The 19,985-nt window shown below is 44.4% G+C and overlaps 1 protein-coding gene across 1 annotated transcript; it reads right to left on the minus strand.

Moving 5' to 3' along the window:
• Window positions 1–982: 982 nt before the first annotated feature.
• HDGF (heparin binding growth factor) lies at window positions 983–19,000 on the minus strand. The gene is made up of 7 exons (XM_075192972.1): window positions 18,615–19,000; window positions 5,931–6,007; window positions 5,507–5,645; window positions 5,205–5,270; window positions 4,652–4,864; window positions 3,948–4,144; window positions 983–3,306 (listed from the first exon to the last, which is right to left on the minus strand). The coding sequence occupies exons 1-7, from the start codon at window positions 18,699–18,701 to the stop codon at window positions 3,303–3,305; spliced, it is 783 nt and encodes a 260-aa protein (XP_075049073.1). The 5' UTR covers window positions 18,702–19,000; the 3' UTR covers window positions 983–3,302.
• Between the last annotated feature and the right edge of the window lie 985 nt (window positions 19,001–19,985).

Below are 19,985 nucleotides of genomic sequence, written 5' to 3' on the forward strand. Positions count from 1 at the left end.
CCCCCCCCAGAATGTCTGGGAGTCCCCGGAATTACAGAACAACCTGCCACAAGTCCCACCCACTTCATTAAGCAAAAAGTGGCCACTGTTTAACTGAGGTGGGCGGGGCTTGCAGCATTAAGCTCCACCCACAACTTTCCTACATCTCCGAGAAGTGGGGTAAAGAAATATAGAATTGAGCGCACTTTAAAATCTAAACACTAAGTTTTAAGCATGATTTCTATATTTGCATTTGTGTTACTTTATCCACCCCCCGAAACTAGTCACACATGAGTTTGCGGGTGAATTGCACTCCCGTCTTTGTTTGTGCTGTAATAATCATGGTAAGACATAGTAGACAACCCCGGATTACTTACTGTCCCCTGACGCTAGAGGACTCATCTCATCCATACCACATTTCCTCTTTAGATTTAAGTTGGTCACCTATATAGAAATACACATTTGACCAAGACAACATCTAATTAAGGGCTAGATTTACTAAGCTGCGGGTTTGAAAAAGTGGAGATGTTGCCTATAGCAACCAATCAGATTCTAGTTATCATTTATTTAGTACCTTCCACAAAATGACAGCTAGAATTTGATTGGTTGCTATAGGCAACATCTCCACTTTTTCAAACCCGCAGCTCAGTAAATCTAGCCCTAAATGTATGTTAGATGTAACTTTTTACATGCTAGCAGGTATAACCCCCCCTCCCCCAGAAAATAACAAAAAAACCACAAAAGGATACCAGAGAAAATTGTTTTTTTTTAATAACTTGTTTATTTGTCCAAAAGAACTGCAGTCTACAGTTTTTAGAACTATACCAAAAGCTAAAATTTTAACAATTGCTTTCATCACAGCCGCAAGAACAAAAATAAATCTGAAAGGGCATGTACTTCTCCGCATGTGTTACAAGTGTAATGGTATCACATAGAAAGATGGGGGGGGGGGAGGAAGGCAAGAAAGACAACTGGCCAAAGAAAAATATTTTTAAAAAAAAACAAAAAAAAAAAACTACCTATAAATTGACGCTTCTGGTAGGTGATTTTTTTTGCCACTTTTTATTTTATTAAAAACATTAGCTAAAAAATTTCGAAATTCAGTTGATGTACATCTGTTATGAGCAGGGTGTGATACACATTTGGAGCTGCAAGCCTTAGGTAAAGTGGGGATGTGGCAAGAGGTGCTGATAGACTCGTTGTGCCTTGTTGGTTACCTGGCAGAACACGACAGTAGCTGCTGTAAGCCTCGGTGCCTACAGTAATGTTTTATGCAGCGGACGTTCGACAAAAGACACGTACGTGGGCGTTATACAACTGCTCAACACAAAGCCTGGGCATATCCAGCTAATGCAGACCTGTAAAAAGGTGGTCACGGTCAACAATCAAACCGGCAACCTGTTGTGGAACTATATGTCCCAGCAGGTTTCACCAGTCACTGCTATGCTGCCATTGGTAGCTCCACAGAGGTGATCAAGTCTGATTAATCCTGATCTGGTCATAGCTTTGTCTTGATCTACAGTTCTAATTAAGGTGGTTGGAGACTGTAAAGTCTCCAGCCACCATAGCAGACTGTGGTTACGGGAGATGGGACTGTATTTTGCAAAGCGTCGCAATGCAAACAGAGAATTGACACTTAAATGGCAGAGTGCAGAACAAAACAGCTTTGCCAAAGCAACGGCAGGGAGCTTAAGTGTTAAAGAGCTACATTTCTAGCAGACAGGCCACGTAACACACTATGCATGTTAAGAGTAGCAGACACCTTAAAACAAGCCACGTATCGAGCAGAGAGCCCACATCAAACCGGGTACTATCTCTGGAGCTGTGAGTTATACGATAGAGGAGGGCTAGGGGGTGCCACATGATTACAGCCAGGTCAGGGGGTAGATCACCTGTTGACCTTTCCTGGTCATTCGCCTCAACTTCCTTGCCGTACAATCATGCCGTCCCTGACTAGCTTACACAACGCAGCAGCCAGCTAAAGCCTTAGCAAAAACACGTACAACACTACGATCCCACCTCGATATCGACGCCAGCAAAATAATGTAAATTGGTGGCCTACTAACGTGGCAACCCTCCCCTGAGGGGAATGTTACACAACTTTTTTTTTCACTTTTTTTTTTTAGTGTTTAATGCTTTATCAGTGCAGCAGATTTTAAAAGCACAGCGACCGCTTTAAAAAGCACGGGCACAAAAGAAAAGCTAAAATATATACATGTACACACATAACACCCTACTGCCATTTTACAAGCTAAAAAATAATTCCAGAGGAGGTTTCTTATTTTTATTTTTTTCCCTTTAGTGGGAATATTAAACTTCTGTTCTGCCACAAACTGAGAAATGTCGCGGCAGAAATTGAAGACACCCGGCTTCAAGCAAAACTTTACATACATAGAGGGGGGGGGGGAGCCAAGATAGAGTAAAGCAGATTATCCAGTTTGAAAGTTCAAACAACTTAGAGGAAAAAAAAAAAACACATTATCGGTTACTTGCATTCTCTTTATACATTATCTTAAGGAACAGAAACAAACAATAAAAGCTGATTAAAAGGAGAAAAAAAACGAAATAACACCAAATTAAAGCATTTGCTAGGCTTTAGGCAACAGAGAAATAAAACCCACGAGATATTCAGTGGTACTGCCCACCCAGTATATAAAATATTTATAACTCTTGATTGAAACGCTAGCTGCGGGACACAGACTTTACAAGCCACTGCGGGAGATTAAAACATCTTTGGTGCGGCAAGAGGAGAGCCAAACTATCACTCAAAACTACCCCCCCGACAGAGGCCAGGTTAAAACGTTCCTGTTAACTGGATCAGAAGAGGAAACACAGAGGGTCCCGATTCAGTTAGGTAGTTTTTGTGATAACTTGCCTCTGATCTGCCTTTAATTTTGTTGTTCAAATCAGAATAAAATTCAAGGCTCTTTTTAAACGGTGTCCAAAAAGTCGTCGTGATAAAACACAGCAAAAAACTTTAAAACAAAAAACAGGAAAAGCGGGACATTAGATCAGGAAGCTTAGCATGGACAGTCAGATGTTCTGGAGACATTTTGCCGGGTGGAGGCTGGCACAGAAGGCGGCCGTACGCTATAAACACTACAAGTATTAGTGGCCTAAGAGATGAGGGCTGAGCCCATGATCCTGCGTTGAAGATGCCGTTTGCTTGATTGGGTTGCAGATATAAGTGAATGATGACGATGAAGTGTTTATTCCCTAATTTTTATTTTTCCAAAGTATTTTTTTTTTTTCTTTAAAAGCACCCACGTCTCCTAGTTTAGGAAAAAGGTCAGGATTCTGCCACGTCACGAATGAAACTCATTTTAGCTGCAGGGGAGGGGGGACGAAAAAAGACAGAAAACACAGAATTAAAAACCTTGCAAAAATAATATTTGTAAGTTTAAATACACTTTCATCTAAAAGTAATCAAGGGGCGTTCTTAAAGGGCACATTTTAACAAGAAAATTACAATATTTACTTGTTTTTACCAAGCCATAACTTGAAAAGAATCTCAGATAAGAAGTTTCTTTTTGAAAGACACTACACATTAGAATTCACAGAATCCAGTATATTAACATAAAACCCCATATCGCCAGTTCTGTATTGCCCAGGCAGCTGCGATGCGATAAAGCTTACATAAGAACTAAGAGCGGGGGATTGCAAGGAGAAAGCAGGTTTCCCCAGAAGGGTCTGTAAGTGGCGCACTGCGGCAGTAGGGTGTGGAGGAATTTTGGGAAGTTCTTTTGATTAGTGTTCAGTTGTCCTTCAAACCAAACAACGTAGTGATGTATTAAAGAACCTTACTGGACAGACCCAGCATTAGGGACGGCTCTGCACGTTGGCACACGCACCCCTATACCCAATCCTTGTTATTAGCACTACCCTATTACAGCTTGCGGGCACAGCCAACACGACACAAATCGGTATGGGGAGACGACAGAAGTCTCCCTTTATTACACATCGCCTACCTCTCCTCCTTATCACTAGATTCTTCTACGACGGGTTTTTCCTCTGCCTTCTCCTCCACTTTTAAATCTTCTTTTTCGGCGGGTTTGTCTTCCTTCTTTGCCTCCGGCGTCTGCTTGGCCGCTTCTACTGCCGGTTCCTTATTCTCCGTTTTTTCAGCCTCCTGATCGCCCTCTCCCTTAGCTCTCTTGGGGGAGCTCTGCGGAGTAAAAAGATTACCGTGTCACACGAGGGCTAGGATGCTTTCTTGCGGGAAGTACCCAACTTTTATCGTCCAAGAACTAAGTCTCCACATTTCCCACCATCAACCTTTATATAGCGCCAGCAGATTTACTTTGGCGTATTTGGACAAACATGTAGGGGGCAATTCAATTTCCCTGCCATGAGCTGACAGACTGCGTTCACTTATGGCTACTGCAATATCCGAACAACTCAGACTTTCCTGCCACCTTTAAGGTGAGGATACATCGCTTGTCCATGCAGAGTGCCTTCATAATGTCTGCGGCCTTTGGGCGATTCTATCATTGTCCCATTATTTGGAGCACAAGGATACTAAATGTGTTCTGCACTACAAGTCTTAGGTAGAGGCAGCCCTAACGCATATACATTTGTACAGACCACAGGACAAACAAACTAACTGGCTCCATGGACAGTGCCGGGAACATTCGGGTAAAAGGGTAAAAATGACCAAACGTTGTTCCTTTACCTCCGCAGGATCCTCCGCTTTCCGCTTGGCTGCCGCCTTCTCCCCCTTCTCTTTAGACTGTTCGTCAATCACTAATTTCCCTTCTTCGTCACTGCTGCCGTCAGCGCTCCCTTTCTTCCCGCCGTCGGCCTCCACCTTCTCCTCTTCTTCCTCCTCCTCCTCCTCTTCTTCTTCAGCGTTTAGCTCAGATTCTGAGCTCTTCTTGGCGGCTGCCTGAAAGAGGAGAACGAGCATAAGAACAAAGCGTCTCTTTGGGAGCATTCTTCACACCCTTTTTGTGCTCGAGCCCTTTCAAGTGTTGGACCCCTCAATGTCACACCTAGGTGACCACATCAAAGTACAACACGGCCCATGCGTTGGTCAAACCAAGGACTTTACTTTGTACACAAGCTAATCACACATTTATCTTAGTGGGTGGAGGCATATTACAGAATTTTATTACATTAAGGTGAAGGAACAAAAACAGGAAACTGCAGGTAACCCACGATTCTGCTTTTATTTAAATTTTCCAAAAGGTTTCTGCGTGCAAATAAAAACGTAGGACAATATTTACCTTTTTCCCATCTTTAGTTGCGTCGCTAGCTCGCCCTTTGGGGGTAGAACTTTTCTTCCGGGGAGGCTGGTTAGACAAAAACGGATAAACGTTACGGTAACCGTACGCGCACACAACACAAGAGCACAATGGTAGCGGCACCAAGACCAATTAAAGTCTGTGCCATTTTAAAACAAAAATTAGAGAACTAAAAACACAAGATTGCATTGTAGCTGTGTACACCGCAAAGGAATAAAAGTAGAATTTAATAATGAATTATAATAAGGTGAAAAGGTAGGAGAGACCAGAGGGGGTTTAGGTACCTGGTATCCAGAGGCTTTCACTGTTGGGTTATTCTCAATTTCCCAAAGCCCCTCACTGAATCCTTTCCTCTTGTTGGCTTTCCCAAACTTCTCCTTGGTCTCTTCATATGGAAAGATGTCTTTTGGACCAAGATATGCTCTAAAAACAGAAAAAAAAAAAAGTGTGAATGTATTAATGTTTAGCGAGCTCCTCGCTTATTAGTGATTAGCGATGAACACGTCATTGTTCAGCAGAACCACTAGTTGTACTTGGCCCTGTAGTATTTTACATGCAGTCACTTCGGAATGTTCGCATCCCTGGATTCATGGTTCACGCAGCCACGGAATACCAGGAGTTACTTTTACGCCATAGGAGTTTGACGTTTTACTTTCAGCATTTACTCCCCTTAAGCCTCCGATATCCTTCCCTCACATTTATACTTACGTTTCGTGTGTCCCAAAGAAGAACACTTGGTACTTGGTAGAAGAGGACTTTGTAGCTGGCTCTGGGACTTCATCAATCTGAAGAAAGTGGGGAAAAAAAATAAAAGTTATCCAACAAGCTAAAGAATAGAAAGCAAACCAGTAGTTGGGAAAACAGAAAGCAAAGCGACAGTGCATTTCAAACCTCCTTATTTCCACTCAGTTATACGCACACAACACTTTCTAACCCTTTATATGGCGAACACATTTTTGTTTTAATCCCTCCCTCTAACCACGAGGAATAAATAAAAAGTTTACAGGCATGTAATTAAAGCATGCTCTGCACACGGTGGAGGTAATCATTTTGCAAGCTGAACCAATATTCATGCAAATACAACCTAACAATTCAACAGAATGAGTGACATCACGAGGTGCGGGTCAGCAGACAAAATGACTCAACTCGAGAGACAAGTGCATCTTGACAGGGGGGGGGGGGGGGGTATTTGCATTCAATTCTTAGTATAGCTGTTTCATCACACCGAGCGGTGGACATAATATAGAATCCAGCCACCATATAGTGCTGGGGAATATATGAATTCTTTGGCCTCAGTAGAAGCAAAAAGTGAGGCAACAGTAGAAAACTAATAGGCATTTGCAACCTGGCACCAGAGACTTGTCTATGCTTGTACCAAGACAGGAAGAACAGATATATAGGAGTAAATATATATGAGGTGGAGGGATGGCAACGTGACAGCAACCTGTCATTCTCTGGGTCGCCGTAGAGCAGCAAAGGACGGCACTTGCAGTGTCCGGGACTGGCATTGTCTCAGAGATTCTGTCAGCTGAACAAGACCGAAAACAGGCCTCATAACTGCATGTGTGGGGCAATAACTGAAAGATGTCAATTACAGATCGGTCCGGATAATGCAGTCAGACAGTGATTGTGGTCATTACTTCCTAGAGAATAGGCTGAATAAGGCCACTGTACACAATAGTGCGGCCCCCGCTGTATGTGATTAAACCCTTGGAGCATTAAAGCAGCCATGCTTTTATATTGCTCCTCTATAATACAGCGACTTTTAGACTGTCTTAGAAGAAGCCCTTGCAGATCATTTCTGAAGATAAAAGCAAGCCCTAAACGGCTGTGATTGGACACCACTATCTAATCTATATAACCCTGCAAGGGTTCATGTCTCGTTCACACACTAACACGTACTTCAGTCACATGTCAAACACGTTTCCTGCCCTTTACCAATATAAGCTCTTGTACTGGCACGAGAAACCGGTCGTGCTGTATTATAAAACGGTAATCAGACATCAAATTACTATAAAACAATACTACAATTAATGTTACAAGGGGGCTTCCAGGAATCAGGTCATAGGCTCTTCTGTTTATTACAGCCGTGAAGCCAGGACACAGATCTCCCTATGGAGAATGCTTCGCTATTAAAAACAAAGGCACAGTGCTCGTTTTGTGAGACTTGCCCACGGCACGTGGGCCCGTGTCATTTAGGGCACGTGTGTCATTTCCCACCCACGGGGCTGAATATTAATAGGCCTGGGAAACACTCGCTGGCATTTGGCCAGTGCATATATAAGATGTGGGCTGGCACGGTCTGCCGTTTCTGTGTCAGGGACAACAGGGCTCCAAGACAGCGATCACACTGCAGAATACAGTTATACAACAAGCGTCTTCGAATGGCTCTGTACAACCTAAAGTGCAGGCGGCGAGCAGAAAGCAAGTCTGATCTGCTGGGCTTAGTGTGCCGTCAGGAGCAATATTCTGATGATCAAAGCCAGCACACATGAAGCAGGAAGCCAGGGCTCTCTCTCTGTCTGCTCACAGAAACAGGGGCTCAGCAGAGGTCTGCACAGCAGCTTCCTGACACTGCATGGAAACACTTATAAGGCCAACAACAAATGTCTGCATCACTCAAACAATATCACCTTTGAAGCAATATAGTCTTTAATCCTTTTCAGCTCCCTAAAATCTAACAATGCCTCTGCAGCAGTCTTCAAAAGGGTTGGACACTACCTAATGCACATTTGTTACTGGGGGTGAGGGGTGGGGGGGTAGTCTCTCCATCAAACCAATGCCAAACAGTTTATGGTGCAAGATTCAGAAAGTTTAGGGTTCATACAGAAATAAGATGTACAGCTCAGGTTTGGGCATAGGTGTGTTTTCCTGGTAGATGAGCGGCGATAGGGCTGGAAAGCTTTGCGTGTGTCTGGGCTGTAGAGACAGAGAGGCTCCTTGTAAGTACGGGCACACGGCCTGGCTGCAGAGTCATGCTGGCTCCTGTGCAGAACAGTGTGTCACGGTTCATGTTGATTCTCCAGTGTTGACATGTTACAGGGTGTTAAACGCCTAAGCTGCTTGCTGTCGGTTGGCAGTAATCTCGTTCTACTAGCACTGCAAGTCACTAGGGCGCCGAGGGGTGTGCGTGTGTGCTTTAATAGGCCTGCCTTTGCTATGAGGACTGGATTTTGGCACCTGTGCACTACTCAGAAGAATCTTATGCACTGAATACTATTGCCCACAGTGTGCATAAAAGCAAGAGGGGGTCAGGGACAGATACATTATACTCTGTACAGAGGTGCAGAATATGAATATATAAAATGCCCAGTAAACTGTATCCCTATCATTTGCAAGGAGAGAGAGAAAAAAAGGTGGCACACAAGACTTCTGTGCAACCGTTGGGTGTTGTGATTACCAGTGCCCCCGGCCATTAGTGGGGCTGATGGGGCCCAGACGCTGGGGTTTTATTTTTGCCCGTGAGGGTGTAAACAATACTTCTATGCCTGTGACATTTGGGGTTACGTTTCAACAGTGCAACTTGCAGAGATCCGTTGCTGAGATACGGTGTTCAGTGGAACGTACCGTCTCACTTCTGCCTTGTATACGCTACATATATGCAGAAGGTTGTGTGCCTGGGTGGTGCTTAAGCTACAACAGCATTTCCCATGCCTCAGCTTGTAATTAGGGAGGGCTGTGCAGTCTGCCAAGTCTTCAGCTGCTGGGTATTCTTAGCCATCTGGCAGGTTACCTAGGCCGCTGTCCCTGATATAAACTGCTAGTGAGGATGGGCAGACTGTGACCATGCACTTTCGGCTGGTTACAGAACGGCTACGGCCAATCAGCTTACAGGAGTACAACTTATATAGACTTTAGGGACAAGGGAGACAATTCAAGGGGCCAAGGCAGGAGCATCCTCGTAGAGATAAAGAAATGACAAGACAGTACAGTACATTTCCGGTCACCGTAGCAACTTTTTATCCAGAGTGGAACAAACAACATACACTTCATTTTTTTATTTATTTTTTTAGAACGTCTGTCTCGCCCATAGATAACATTTCAATGGACCACTAGATTAAAAAAATAAATCTATTTGCACCCCTACATTCAGAACAGTCCACAAATTGCATTTATTTCTCAATTTCAAATGCATGATCAAGACCAACACAGTATATTTCAGTCTTAGCCCCTTAAGCATCCAGTAGGCAGTTACAGACTGAATACAAAGCCAATACACTAAAGGAACTTATCCCTGCAGCATAATTCAATGTTTTATGCTCTGATGCACTTGGAAGGGGTTAAAAATCAGCTCTGACTTTATGCAAAGTATGTACAGTGTCTGCAATTAGTCAGTGGTTAATTAATTAGTATTTGCTGATGAATGCCATGTTTGGTGATAAAAAATATAGTGTACAGGAAAGCTCAACAAGGACCTTACACTAATATAAAGTAATTCCACACACTGGCCGGAGTTATACTTAACCAAACAGCGTATCTCGTGGTACGCAAGTTTATAATGAGCCAATTTAAGCATGTCCACCAGCTACACAAAGTGCAGGCATATTCAGATTAACCTATATAACAGTGTTGGCTAACCTGTGACACTCCAGGTGTTGTGAAACTACAAGTCCCAGCATACCCTTCCAGCAGTAAGCTGATATAGATTATATATATATATATATATATATATATAGCAGCTTACTGCTGGAAGGGTATGCTGGGACTTGTAGTTTCACAACACCTGGAGTGTCACAGGCTAGCCAACACTGTCCTATAACATGAAATAAGAAGATTCACAACTACGTGTCGCAAAAAATACAGCAGCATCCCCTGCCAACCACCAGATGAGAATCGGGATATTACACAAAACATTACTTTCCTGACAAATGCAGTGTTTTTACCAAACACCAGAGGGAAAGGTGAGGAACTGCGGGTCAGTACTTTTTTTTTTATGAGCGACAATAAAAACCACAATCAGGAAGAGGAACATGGCTCTGCCAAGACACCTCAACGGTTGACATGATGGTGCAATTCTTAGATATGACAACATTCAACACGCCTCTGAAGTTTGTAGGTCCCCAGAATTCAAACAAGGCACAACGACTAACAAGCTACATTCAGAAATGGGAACAATCTTGGTAAGGAAACACAGGCTTAACCCCCATCTGGGCTGCTAATCGTGATCTAGGAATTTTGTACCATTCAGATAAACATGTGCTGTGATAAAGCCCAAGATATGTAAAATCGATTGCAGTCTCATTAGGGAGCCCTGGTCAAGCCTCTTGCTTTTATTTTAGTTCTGGGTGTCATTTAAGGGCTTGCTTACATCTACTTGCTGTTATTGCAGTTTAACCACTTTAATGCTTGAATGGGGGCAAATTGTCGTCATTCTTCCATTGCTTTCTAGAATGTTCAGAACGTGGCATTTTCCATTTATCATGCGTTAATGTGTACTACCAGTACAGTAGGGTATATTGGGAAAATGGCTTGGAAAAGGCCTAATTAAAATGTGCACTCATTTCCATCCTTTTCCCAGCATGTGGTCATGTGTTATTGCAACCATGGCTCAGCTTCCGAGTCTTTATAACACCCCACCAATGTTTATTTTGAGTCATGGGATACATTTGCAGACTTTTACCATTAGTAAAAAAAAAAAAAAAAAAAAAACACAGAAGAAAATAAATTGGTGATCATGTTTGGCAACATCACCAAGCCTGGGTTATTTATCCTGTGCTGATCAGGCCTTTTTTTGTTTATCAGTTGTTGGTAAAAAGTCATTATATGTAACACATTGGGAGAAAATTTCTGCAGTGTGTACCCAGCCTAAATGCTGTTATAGGGATGCGAACCCATCAGCTTTTCTTGGCTCATTAGATGATTATTACAAGTGGTTAGGACATGTCTGCTTTTCCCAGAGCTCAGGCCCCAGCCAATATACGACAGAGATAAGAGATAACAGTCCCCAGCAGCACATAATCCAGGATGACGGGGCTCAAAGCATGTTAGTCTGACACACTGCACATACACCATAGTGAGCTGTCAGCCTGGGGTCATAGAGAGAGCAGCATTGGGGACTAGCTAAACTGTGCATTCCTGGGAATCCTACTGGGTCTTTACATACACAAAACATAACCAGTCAGGCAGAGAACGTGACTCTGTACAGCAGACTAGGAGATCTTTCCCCATCAATAGCAGCAGCCGCTACATACTGTGGATAACGGCTGCATATCCAGAGACTCGTTCAAGTAGGAATAGCCCAAAATTGTTTCCAGTTCAATATGGAGGCAGCCAGTGCCTTATAAATAGTCTTGACACTGTAGCCCAGTGTTGGCTGAACTGTGACACTCCAGGTGTTGTGAAACCACAATTCCCAGCATGCTTTGCCAATATATAGCAGCTTATTGCTGGAAGGGTATGCTGGGACTTGTAGTTTCACCACACCTGGAGTGTCACAGGTTAGCCAACACTGCTGTAAGCCCTATCCATTCACAGATATCAGCTCAGGCCTACACTGTGTTAATTGGCCTCTATGAAGTGGTATTTGTACAAGGCAATGTTCCGCAGATCACTACAAATACACCATAGGACAGGCACGGGGTGGTACCAGTTATAGATTCCCATAGTAAGAGATGCATGTCCGGCATACGGTTGTGGCCCTCAGATCTCATAATCTTGCGATCATTGAGAAGACCAAACAAACAGGGTCTGGAGCAGAAGAAAGAGACCAGAAAGAGTGAAGATGGAGTGAAGGAGAGAGTGAGTAAAGAAATAAAAGGAGAAGCTCCGAACCTGAGTGATGGCCCTGTTCCCTCTAAGCGCGATACTTCATCATCACTGGGCCAATCCGGAATATGCATTCTGTCCCATGCCTTTATATCGGTGTCATGATGGGATCTGCTATACTGGTCAACAAGCCGAGAGCGCAGTAAGACTAGCTACTGTGACATCACTGGCCCCGCCCACTGTATGAATCCACACAGTATTCGAGCAAGTGTCTGACTGTTTTGTTAGAGAAGCAGCCAATGCAGATGGTGGAAGAGCATGGTGGGCCTATTTAGTTATTTCTTGTATATTATACACAGCCTGGTGCCTTCAATAACTAGCTGGAGCCAAACTTGAGTGCTTTTGATTGATATCAAAGCATGCAAAGCTTTCCTGGCTACCTAATAGATCCTGCTGGCTGTGAGATTTGACTGACCAGAATTATACACTATTTTTCCCCACACCTGCCCTCAATACAGATATGAGTTGAAGTGCAGCACGATTTGGAGGCTGTAAACCAGCACAAGAAAACATTGAAACAAATATTTCTGATAAACGTGATACAAATGCAAATCATTGCAATGCCTATTCTTCAAACTACAACAGTGGATACATCATTATAATCTGGGGTTTGCAAATAAAAGGAGGGGGGCGTATGTATAAATCTCAGACAACAAAAATTGGGGTTGTACAGCAACAGACTAACCATTCAGCAACTACAAGGCCTACAAATCCCACGTGGTCTTTGTATTCAGAGGTGCAATCTAGGAGTGGCTTCTCAGGGAAGTTATGTATTTAAATTATGAAGGGGCATGTCTGGGGTGTTCTAGTTCTTCAAGTCTCCTGTTAGCAAAATTTACCAGGGTGGTTATACTACAGCCACTGTTTGAATAGAAAACGGATCCTACCAACTTCAGCCAATACCCCAGGAAAGAAACGTTGTGCCTCACCAAGGGGATGGAGAAACTCCTTACAATAGATCACCTCTAAAGATTAACTAAAGACTTGAGCACAGTGTGTGTTTAGTAGTTGTAAGGGATGTCCAGAATACATGTGTTATACAGCCTTATTGCAGAACTCGCAGTTAAGGGCAGAGTACATTTGGCTGAGACCCATGTAAACATGTTCTTACAACAATCAATTTACAGTAGTAGATTTTGTACCTACCCAACATGCACCTGTGATTGATCATAAACTGAATACCTTAAAGTACAATCCTGTTCTTCTACAAAAACAGCCCCACCATTTATGAGCCTTCTTTTGCACGTCAATAAAGATATATTTAGCAGCAGCCTTCCAATTTTAACACACAATGAAATTCAATCTTTTAGCCCTATTGTTATGAGCAAATGCAAAATAGTTTAAACACGTGCAAATAGACGACACAAAAAACTGCAACTTCTTACCTACACTGCCTAAGGGAGGTGTCCTTATTGAATTAAATCACAAGACCCATCCTCTAAGGTAAAAAACTTTACATGACAATCCCAATGGGGACAGATCAAGACAAGTTTTGTCATCAAAACAAGATGCTTATTATGCAAAAGTTAAAACCAACAAACCTTACATAAAATCTAATCTGCAATTTTAAACTCTGTAAACATAATTACAATTAAACTGATAGACACATCTTTCATACAGCTATGGCATTGCCTATCTTCCCACATCTGCTTCATAGAAATTTGCCTACTCATTCACCCATTTGTTTCTTGAGTTAGTACTATTTGAAGATTTATACATTGGCAGCCATATATAAACCACAAGGAACACGTTTTTGATGCACATACTTGCTCACAATCTACGATTTAAGATGCCAAAAGTCTTACAAATATATGCACGCAGAATAGCCACTGCAAATCGCTAAAATGCATATTGTTACCTGCAGAAATAGCTGTTAAGTAATCTAAGTACATATTCTTCAGATCAGCATCTAGGCATGCATGCAGGCCATGTCTATAAGACCAGGCAAGGCCAAGTTTGAAGGAGAACCAACTTGCACATGTGTTGTGTCTCTGCAAAAACTGAATCTTACAGCACCTCCCTCTAAACACTTAAAGAAAGCGGAGGGCTTGTACATAAACTTAGAAGCAATGTAACTCACAATTAACAAACATCAGACTATCACTAGATCAGTGTTGGCTAACCTGTGACACTCCAAGTGCTGTGAAACTACAAGTCCCAGCATACCCTTCCAGCAATAAGCTGCTATATATTGGCAAAGCAAGCTGGGACTTGTAGTTTCACAACACCTGGAGTGTCACAGGTTAGCCAACACTGCACTAGATGAATACAGCCTATAAAACATTGATCACACAAAGGCAAGCTGGGAACTAAGATTGTTTTTTTTATGAATCTCTGCTTACATATAGTTCAATAAAGATGGAAAATAAATGTTGGAAAATATTATAATTAAAAATGTGTCATAATCTGTGGCGAAGGGGACACCAAGCTGTGGCATATTCTGAACACAAGTTATCCTATAATGAACTGGTTTACAGTCATACAAGCATAACCTGTCAGGATGTTCTTAATACCTTGGGAAGATAAAAGCATGTTTCAACAGTAACTATGTAAATTATTGGACCACCTTGGAAACAAAAAGCTGGTGTAACTTAAATGAGTGCGCTTTTCAAAGTTAGCAGCGAATTGTCTGTTGCGATTCACCAACCACATGTATAAGCATTGACTCTGCATATTACTGACAAATACCTGGACTGGTCTTTTTTGGATTAAAATAAAAAAGACTAAGGCCACAGAACTGGAATAATGCAACATATGCACCAATAGGATACTTCGAGCAGTCAACCCCAGCTCCATCCTGCTTGATTGTCAGACACCAATTTCTAGGTGTAGCTTTAAACGTCCAAAAAGAATATCAACTTCTGCAAAGACTCACAGGTCTCATTCATAATATATAGCTTCAATAATACTTTGCTTGTCCTGGCTTGTATGCCTATGTCTTCAATACATTGTTTGAAGTTAGAAAATGTTGCACTGTATTATTGACTTGTGTCCTTTATTAAAATTTAATGATGTAACAAACACAGAATGTCAAAAAGGTGATAAAAACCAATGGTCAGTTCTAGATACAGACACACGTGTTCTTTATCCTAAGCACATCCCTGAGATTTATAGCCACACAGTCCCTTGTTCAAGAATTTATCTCATCCTAGAGATGTGCTTCAGAACATGCTGACACCAGATGCCCAATACACAAGATCAGGCCAGAACAGCATGCTGGTAAAATCGACAAACAAATAGAACACATGGCCTAAATCTGGACACAAACATACATACATAGTTAAACTACTTAGTAGGAGTACACGTATACAAGTATCCCAGGCCATGCATCACCTACAGTACATACACACAGGTATCCCAGGCCATGCATCACCTACAGTACATACACACAGGTATCCCAGGCCATGTATCACCTACAGTACATACACACAGGCATCCCAGGCCATGCATTACCTACAGTACATACACACAGGCATCCCAGGCCATGCACCACCTACAGTACATACACACAGGTATCCCAGGCCATGCATCACCTACAGTACATACACACAGGCATCCCAGGCCATGCATCACCTACAGTACATACACACAGGCATCCCAGGCCATACATCACCTACAGTACATACACACAGGTATCCCAGGCCATGCATCCCCTACAGTACATACACACAGGTATCCCAGGCCATGCATCACCTACAGTACATACACACAGGCATCCCAGGCCATGCATCACCTACAGTACATACACACAGGCATCCCAGGCCATGCATCACCTACAGTACATACACACAGGCATCCCAGGCCAGGCATCACCTACAGTACATACACACACAGGTATCCCAGGCCATGCATCACCTACAGTACATACACACAGGTATCCCAGGCCATGCATCACCTACAGTACATACACACAGGCATCCCAGGCCATACATCACCTACAGTACATACACACAGGTATCCCAGGCCAGGCATCACCTACAGTACATACACACAGGTATCCCAGGCCAGGCATCACCTACAGTACATACACACAGGTATCCCAGGCCAGGCATCACCTACAGTACATACACACAGGTATCCCAGGCCATGCATCACCTACAGTACATACACACAGGTATCCCAGGCCATACATCACCTACAGTACATACACACAGGTATCCCAGGCCATGCATCACCTACAGTACATACACACAGGTATCCCAGGCCATGCATCACCTACAGTACATACACACAGGTATCCCAGGCCATACATCACCTACAGTACATACACAGGTATCCCAGGCCAGGCATCACCTACAGTACATACACACAGGTATCCCAGGCCATATATCACCTACAGTACATACACACAGGCATCCCAGGCCATACATCACCTACAGTACATACACACAGGCATCCCAGGCCATGCATCACCTACAGTACATACACAGGTATCCCAGGCCATGCATCACCTACAGTACATACACACAGGCATCCCAGGCCATGCATCACCTACAGTACATACACACAGGTATCCCAGGCCATGCATCACCTACAGTACATACACACAGGTATCCCAGGCCATACATCACCTACAGTACATACACACAGGCATCCCAGGCCATGCATCACCTACAGTACATACACAGGTATCCCAGGCCATGCATCACCTACAGTACATACACACAGGTATCCCAGGCCATGCATCACCTACAGTACATACACACAGGTATCCCAGGCCATGCATCACCTACAGTACATACACACAGGTATCCCAGGCCATGCATCACCTACAGTACATACACACAGGTATCCCAGGCCATGCATCACCTACAGTACATACACACAGGTATCCCAGGCCATGCATCACCTACAGTACATACACACAGGCATCCCAGGCCATGCATCACCTACAGTACATACACAGGTATCCCAGGCCATGCATCACCTACAGTACATACACACAGGCATCCCAGGCCATGCATCACCTACAGTACATACACACAGGTATCCCAGGCCATGTATCCCCTACAGTACATACACAGGTATCCCAGGCCATGTATCACCTACAGTACATACACACAGGTATCCCAGGCCATACATCACCTACAGTACATACACACAGGCATCCCAGGCCATGCATCACCTACAGTACATACACAGGTATCCCAGGCCATGCATCACCTACAGTACATACACAGGTATCCCAGGCCATGCATCACCTACAGTACATACACACAGGTATCCCAGGCCATACATCACCTACAGTACATACACACAGGTATCCCAGACCATACATCACCTACAGTACATACACACAGGTATCCCAGGCCATGCATCACCTACAGTACATACACACAGGTATCCCAGGCCAGGCATCACCTACAGTACATACACACAGGTATCCCAGGCCAGGCATCACCTACAGTACATACACACAGGTATCCCAGGCCATGCATCACCTACAGTACATACACACAGGTATCCCAGGCCATGCATCACCTACAGTACATACACACAGGTATCCCAGGCCAGGCATCACCTACAGTACATACACACAGGTATCCCAGGCCAGGCATCACCTACAGTACATACACACAGGTATCCCAGGCCATGCATCACCTACAGTACATACACACAGGTATCCCAGGCCATGCATCACCTACAGTACATACACACAGGTATCCCAGGCCATGCATCACCTACAGTACATACACACAGGTATCCCAGGCCATGCATCACCTACAGTACATACACACAGGTATCCCAGGCCATGCATCACCTACAGTACATACACACAGGTATCCCAGGCCATGTATCCCCTACAGTACATACACACAGGTATCCCAGGCCATGCATCACCTACAGTACATACACACAGGTATCCCAGGCCATGCATCACCTACAGTACATACACACAGGTATCCCAGGCCATGCATCACCTACAGTACATACACACAGGTATCCCAGGCCATGTATCACCTACAGTACATACACACAGGTATCCCAGGCCAGGCATCACCTACAGTACATACACACAGGTATCCCAGGCCATGCATCACCTACAGTACATACACACAAGTATCCCAGGCCATGCATCACCTACAGTACATACACACAGGTATCCCAGGCCAGGCATCACCTACAGTACATACACACAGGTATCCCAGGCCATGTATCACCTACAGTACATACACACAGGTATCCCAGGCCAGGCATCACCTACAGTACATACACACAGGTATCCCAGGCCAGGCATCACCTACAGTACATACACACAGGCATCCCAGGCCAGGCATCACCTACAGTACATACACAGGTATCCCAGGCCAGGCATCACCTACAGTACATACACACAGGTATCCCAGGCCATGTATCACCTACAGTACATACACACAGGTATCCCAGGCCAGGCATCACCTACAGTACATACACACAGGTATCCCAGGCCATGTATCACCTACAGTACATACACACAGGTATCCCAGGCCAGGCATCAGCTATACACAAACTAATATTAGTGACCAGTAGTATATTAAAGATAAGCAGCCAGTGGCTCTCCGGCAGCTGTAGAACTACAAGTCCCAGCACAGCCAGCTGGAGCGCCACAGGTAGCCCAGGGTCCTATTAATACCATCAGAGACTCACCCGGGCCGGCCAGTGCGGGTAGCCCTTCATCTTGGCGAACACCAGGTCCCCGCACTTGTACTCCCTCTGTCTGCTGGAGCGGGACATGGCGGAGGTCGGCGGAGGCCGCGGCGAGGAGTCCAGGAAAGAGCGGGAACGGGCAGAGGCGGCTGACACCGAGGCTGGGTACGGAGCGCGGGCCGGGGGGGGCGGAGCGCTGCTGCTGGCGGCGGCGGATGCGGCTACTGGAGGACGCGGCGTGCGGCCTGTGTGCGGTGCTGGGTGTCCGGCGGGGGGAAGGAGCCCGTCCAGTTGTTTGTGTTTGAATCTCTCCTCTCTGGCGTTGATTTGCTCCCTCCTCCGTTCCCCACCCCCCTCACTCTCCGCCTCCTGCTCATCGGCGATCCGCTCGTCACGCCTGGCGCTTTTGAAAAAAAAATCCGGGACCGCTGCCGACTTCCCGCCTGACTGTGACGTCACCTGCAGGCGGCCGCGGCGAGCGCCGAGACATAGATTGTTGCCTAGGTAACGCATGGCGCCAAAAAAAAAAATCTTTATTTTTTATTTTGTGGGCTGTAAATTGCTACAAATAAAACCATAACCATGTTATTAAGTAGCCATTTACTTGCTGTAATACCAGTTAGTTCTCCAGTCCCAGAACGGCCTGGCCAGTTTCAGGCTGGTACTTGTAGTTCTACATCACCTCGGGACCCTCAGGTAGCCTTTTCCTTTTACCATGGGATGGTAACCTATTATTTCAAACCTCTTTTCCATGGTCTGGCCAATCTGTGGCTCTCCACGTGTTGTAAAAACTACAATTCCCAGCATGCACTGTCAGCTAAAGGTTGGCTATCCTGTGGCAAAGCATGCTGGGGCTTGTAGTGTTACAATACACAGGGCCATAACTAGGGCTGTGCGACAGGGGGCGATTGCCCAGGGCACAACGCTGAAGGAGGGGGGGGGGTGCAATTTAGGAATATTTTAGGTTCATTTGGTTAAAATTGAGGGCGGCATTTGTCTTTCTCGCCGCAGGCGCTAGAATCTTAAGTTACGGCTCCGACAACACATTGGGAGCCCCAGGTTGTCCAGGCCTGAATTATCTGGTGTTTAATGTTCCTTTAAGACCAATTATTTCAGTAAAAAGATTGTGGGTGGAGAATAAGTGGGAAAATCAGAAAGTATGGTTCACACTGGAAGTGATTTATTTTGTTAAGCAATGTTCTCCATTTTGGTCAAATATCAACATATTTGCCCCAGACCTACCATATTGTTACTTTTTTAACCAGCGACTCCATAGTGAACAAGTCAGTTCTGCCAGAATGTGAAAAAATTAATGTATTGGATTGGAACAGTGAATGAACAGGACATTAGAGGAAAATGATACATGTAGTA

This window comes from Mixophyes fleayi, chromosome 12 (genome assembly GCF_038048845.1).
Source record: "Mixophyes fleayi isolate aMixFle1 chromosome 12, aMixFle1.hap1, whole genome shotgun sequence".
In the NCBI taxonomy this organism is placed as follows: domain Eukaryota; kingdom Metazoa; phylum Chordata; class Amphibia; order Anura; family Limnodynastidae; genus Mixophyes; species Mixophyes fleayi.

Coding starts and splice junctions, on each gene's coding strand:
- HDGF (XM_075192972.1), bottom strand. CDS start 18,701: ATGTCCCGCTCCAGCAGACAGAGGGAGTACAAGTGCGGGGACCTGGTG. Junction 4,865..5,204: donor CAACTAAAGATGGGAAAAAG/GTAAATATTGTC, acceptor CTCCTCTTTCAG/GCAGCCGCCAAGAAGAGCTC. Junction 4,145..4,651: donor AAGCGGAGGATCCTGCGGAG/GTAAAGGAACAA, acceptor TTTACTCCGCAG/AGCTCCCCCAAGAGAGCTAA.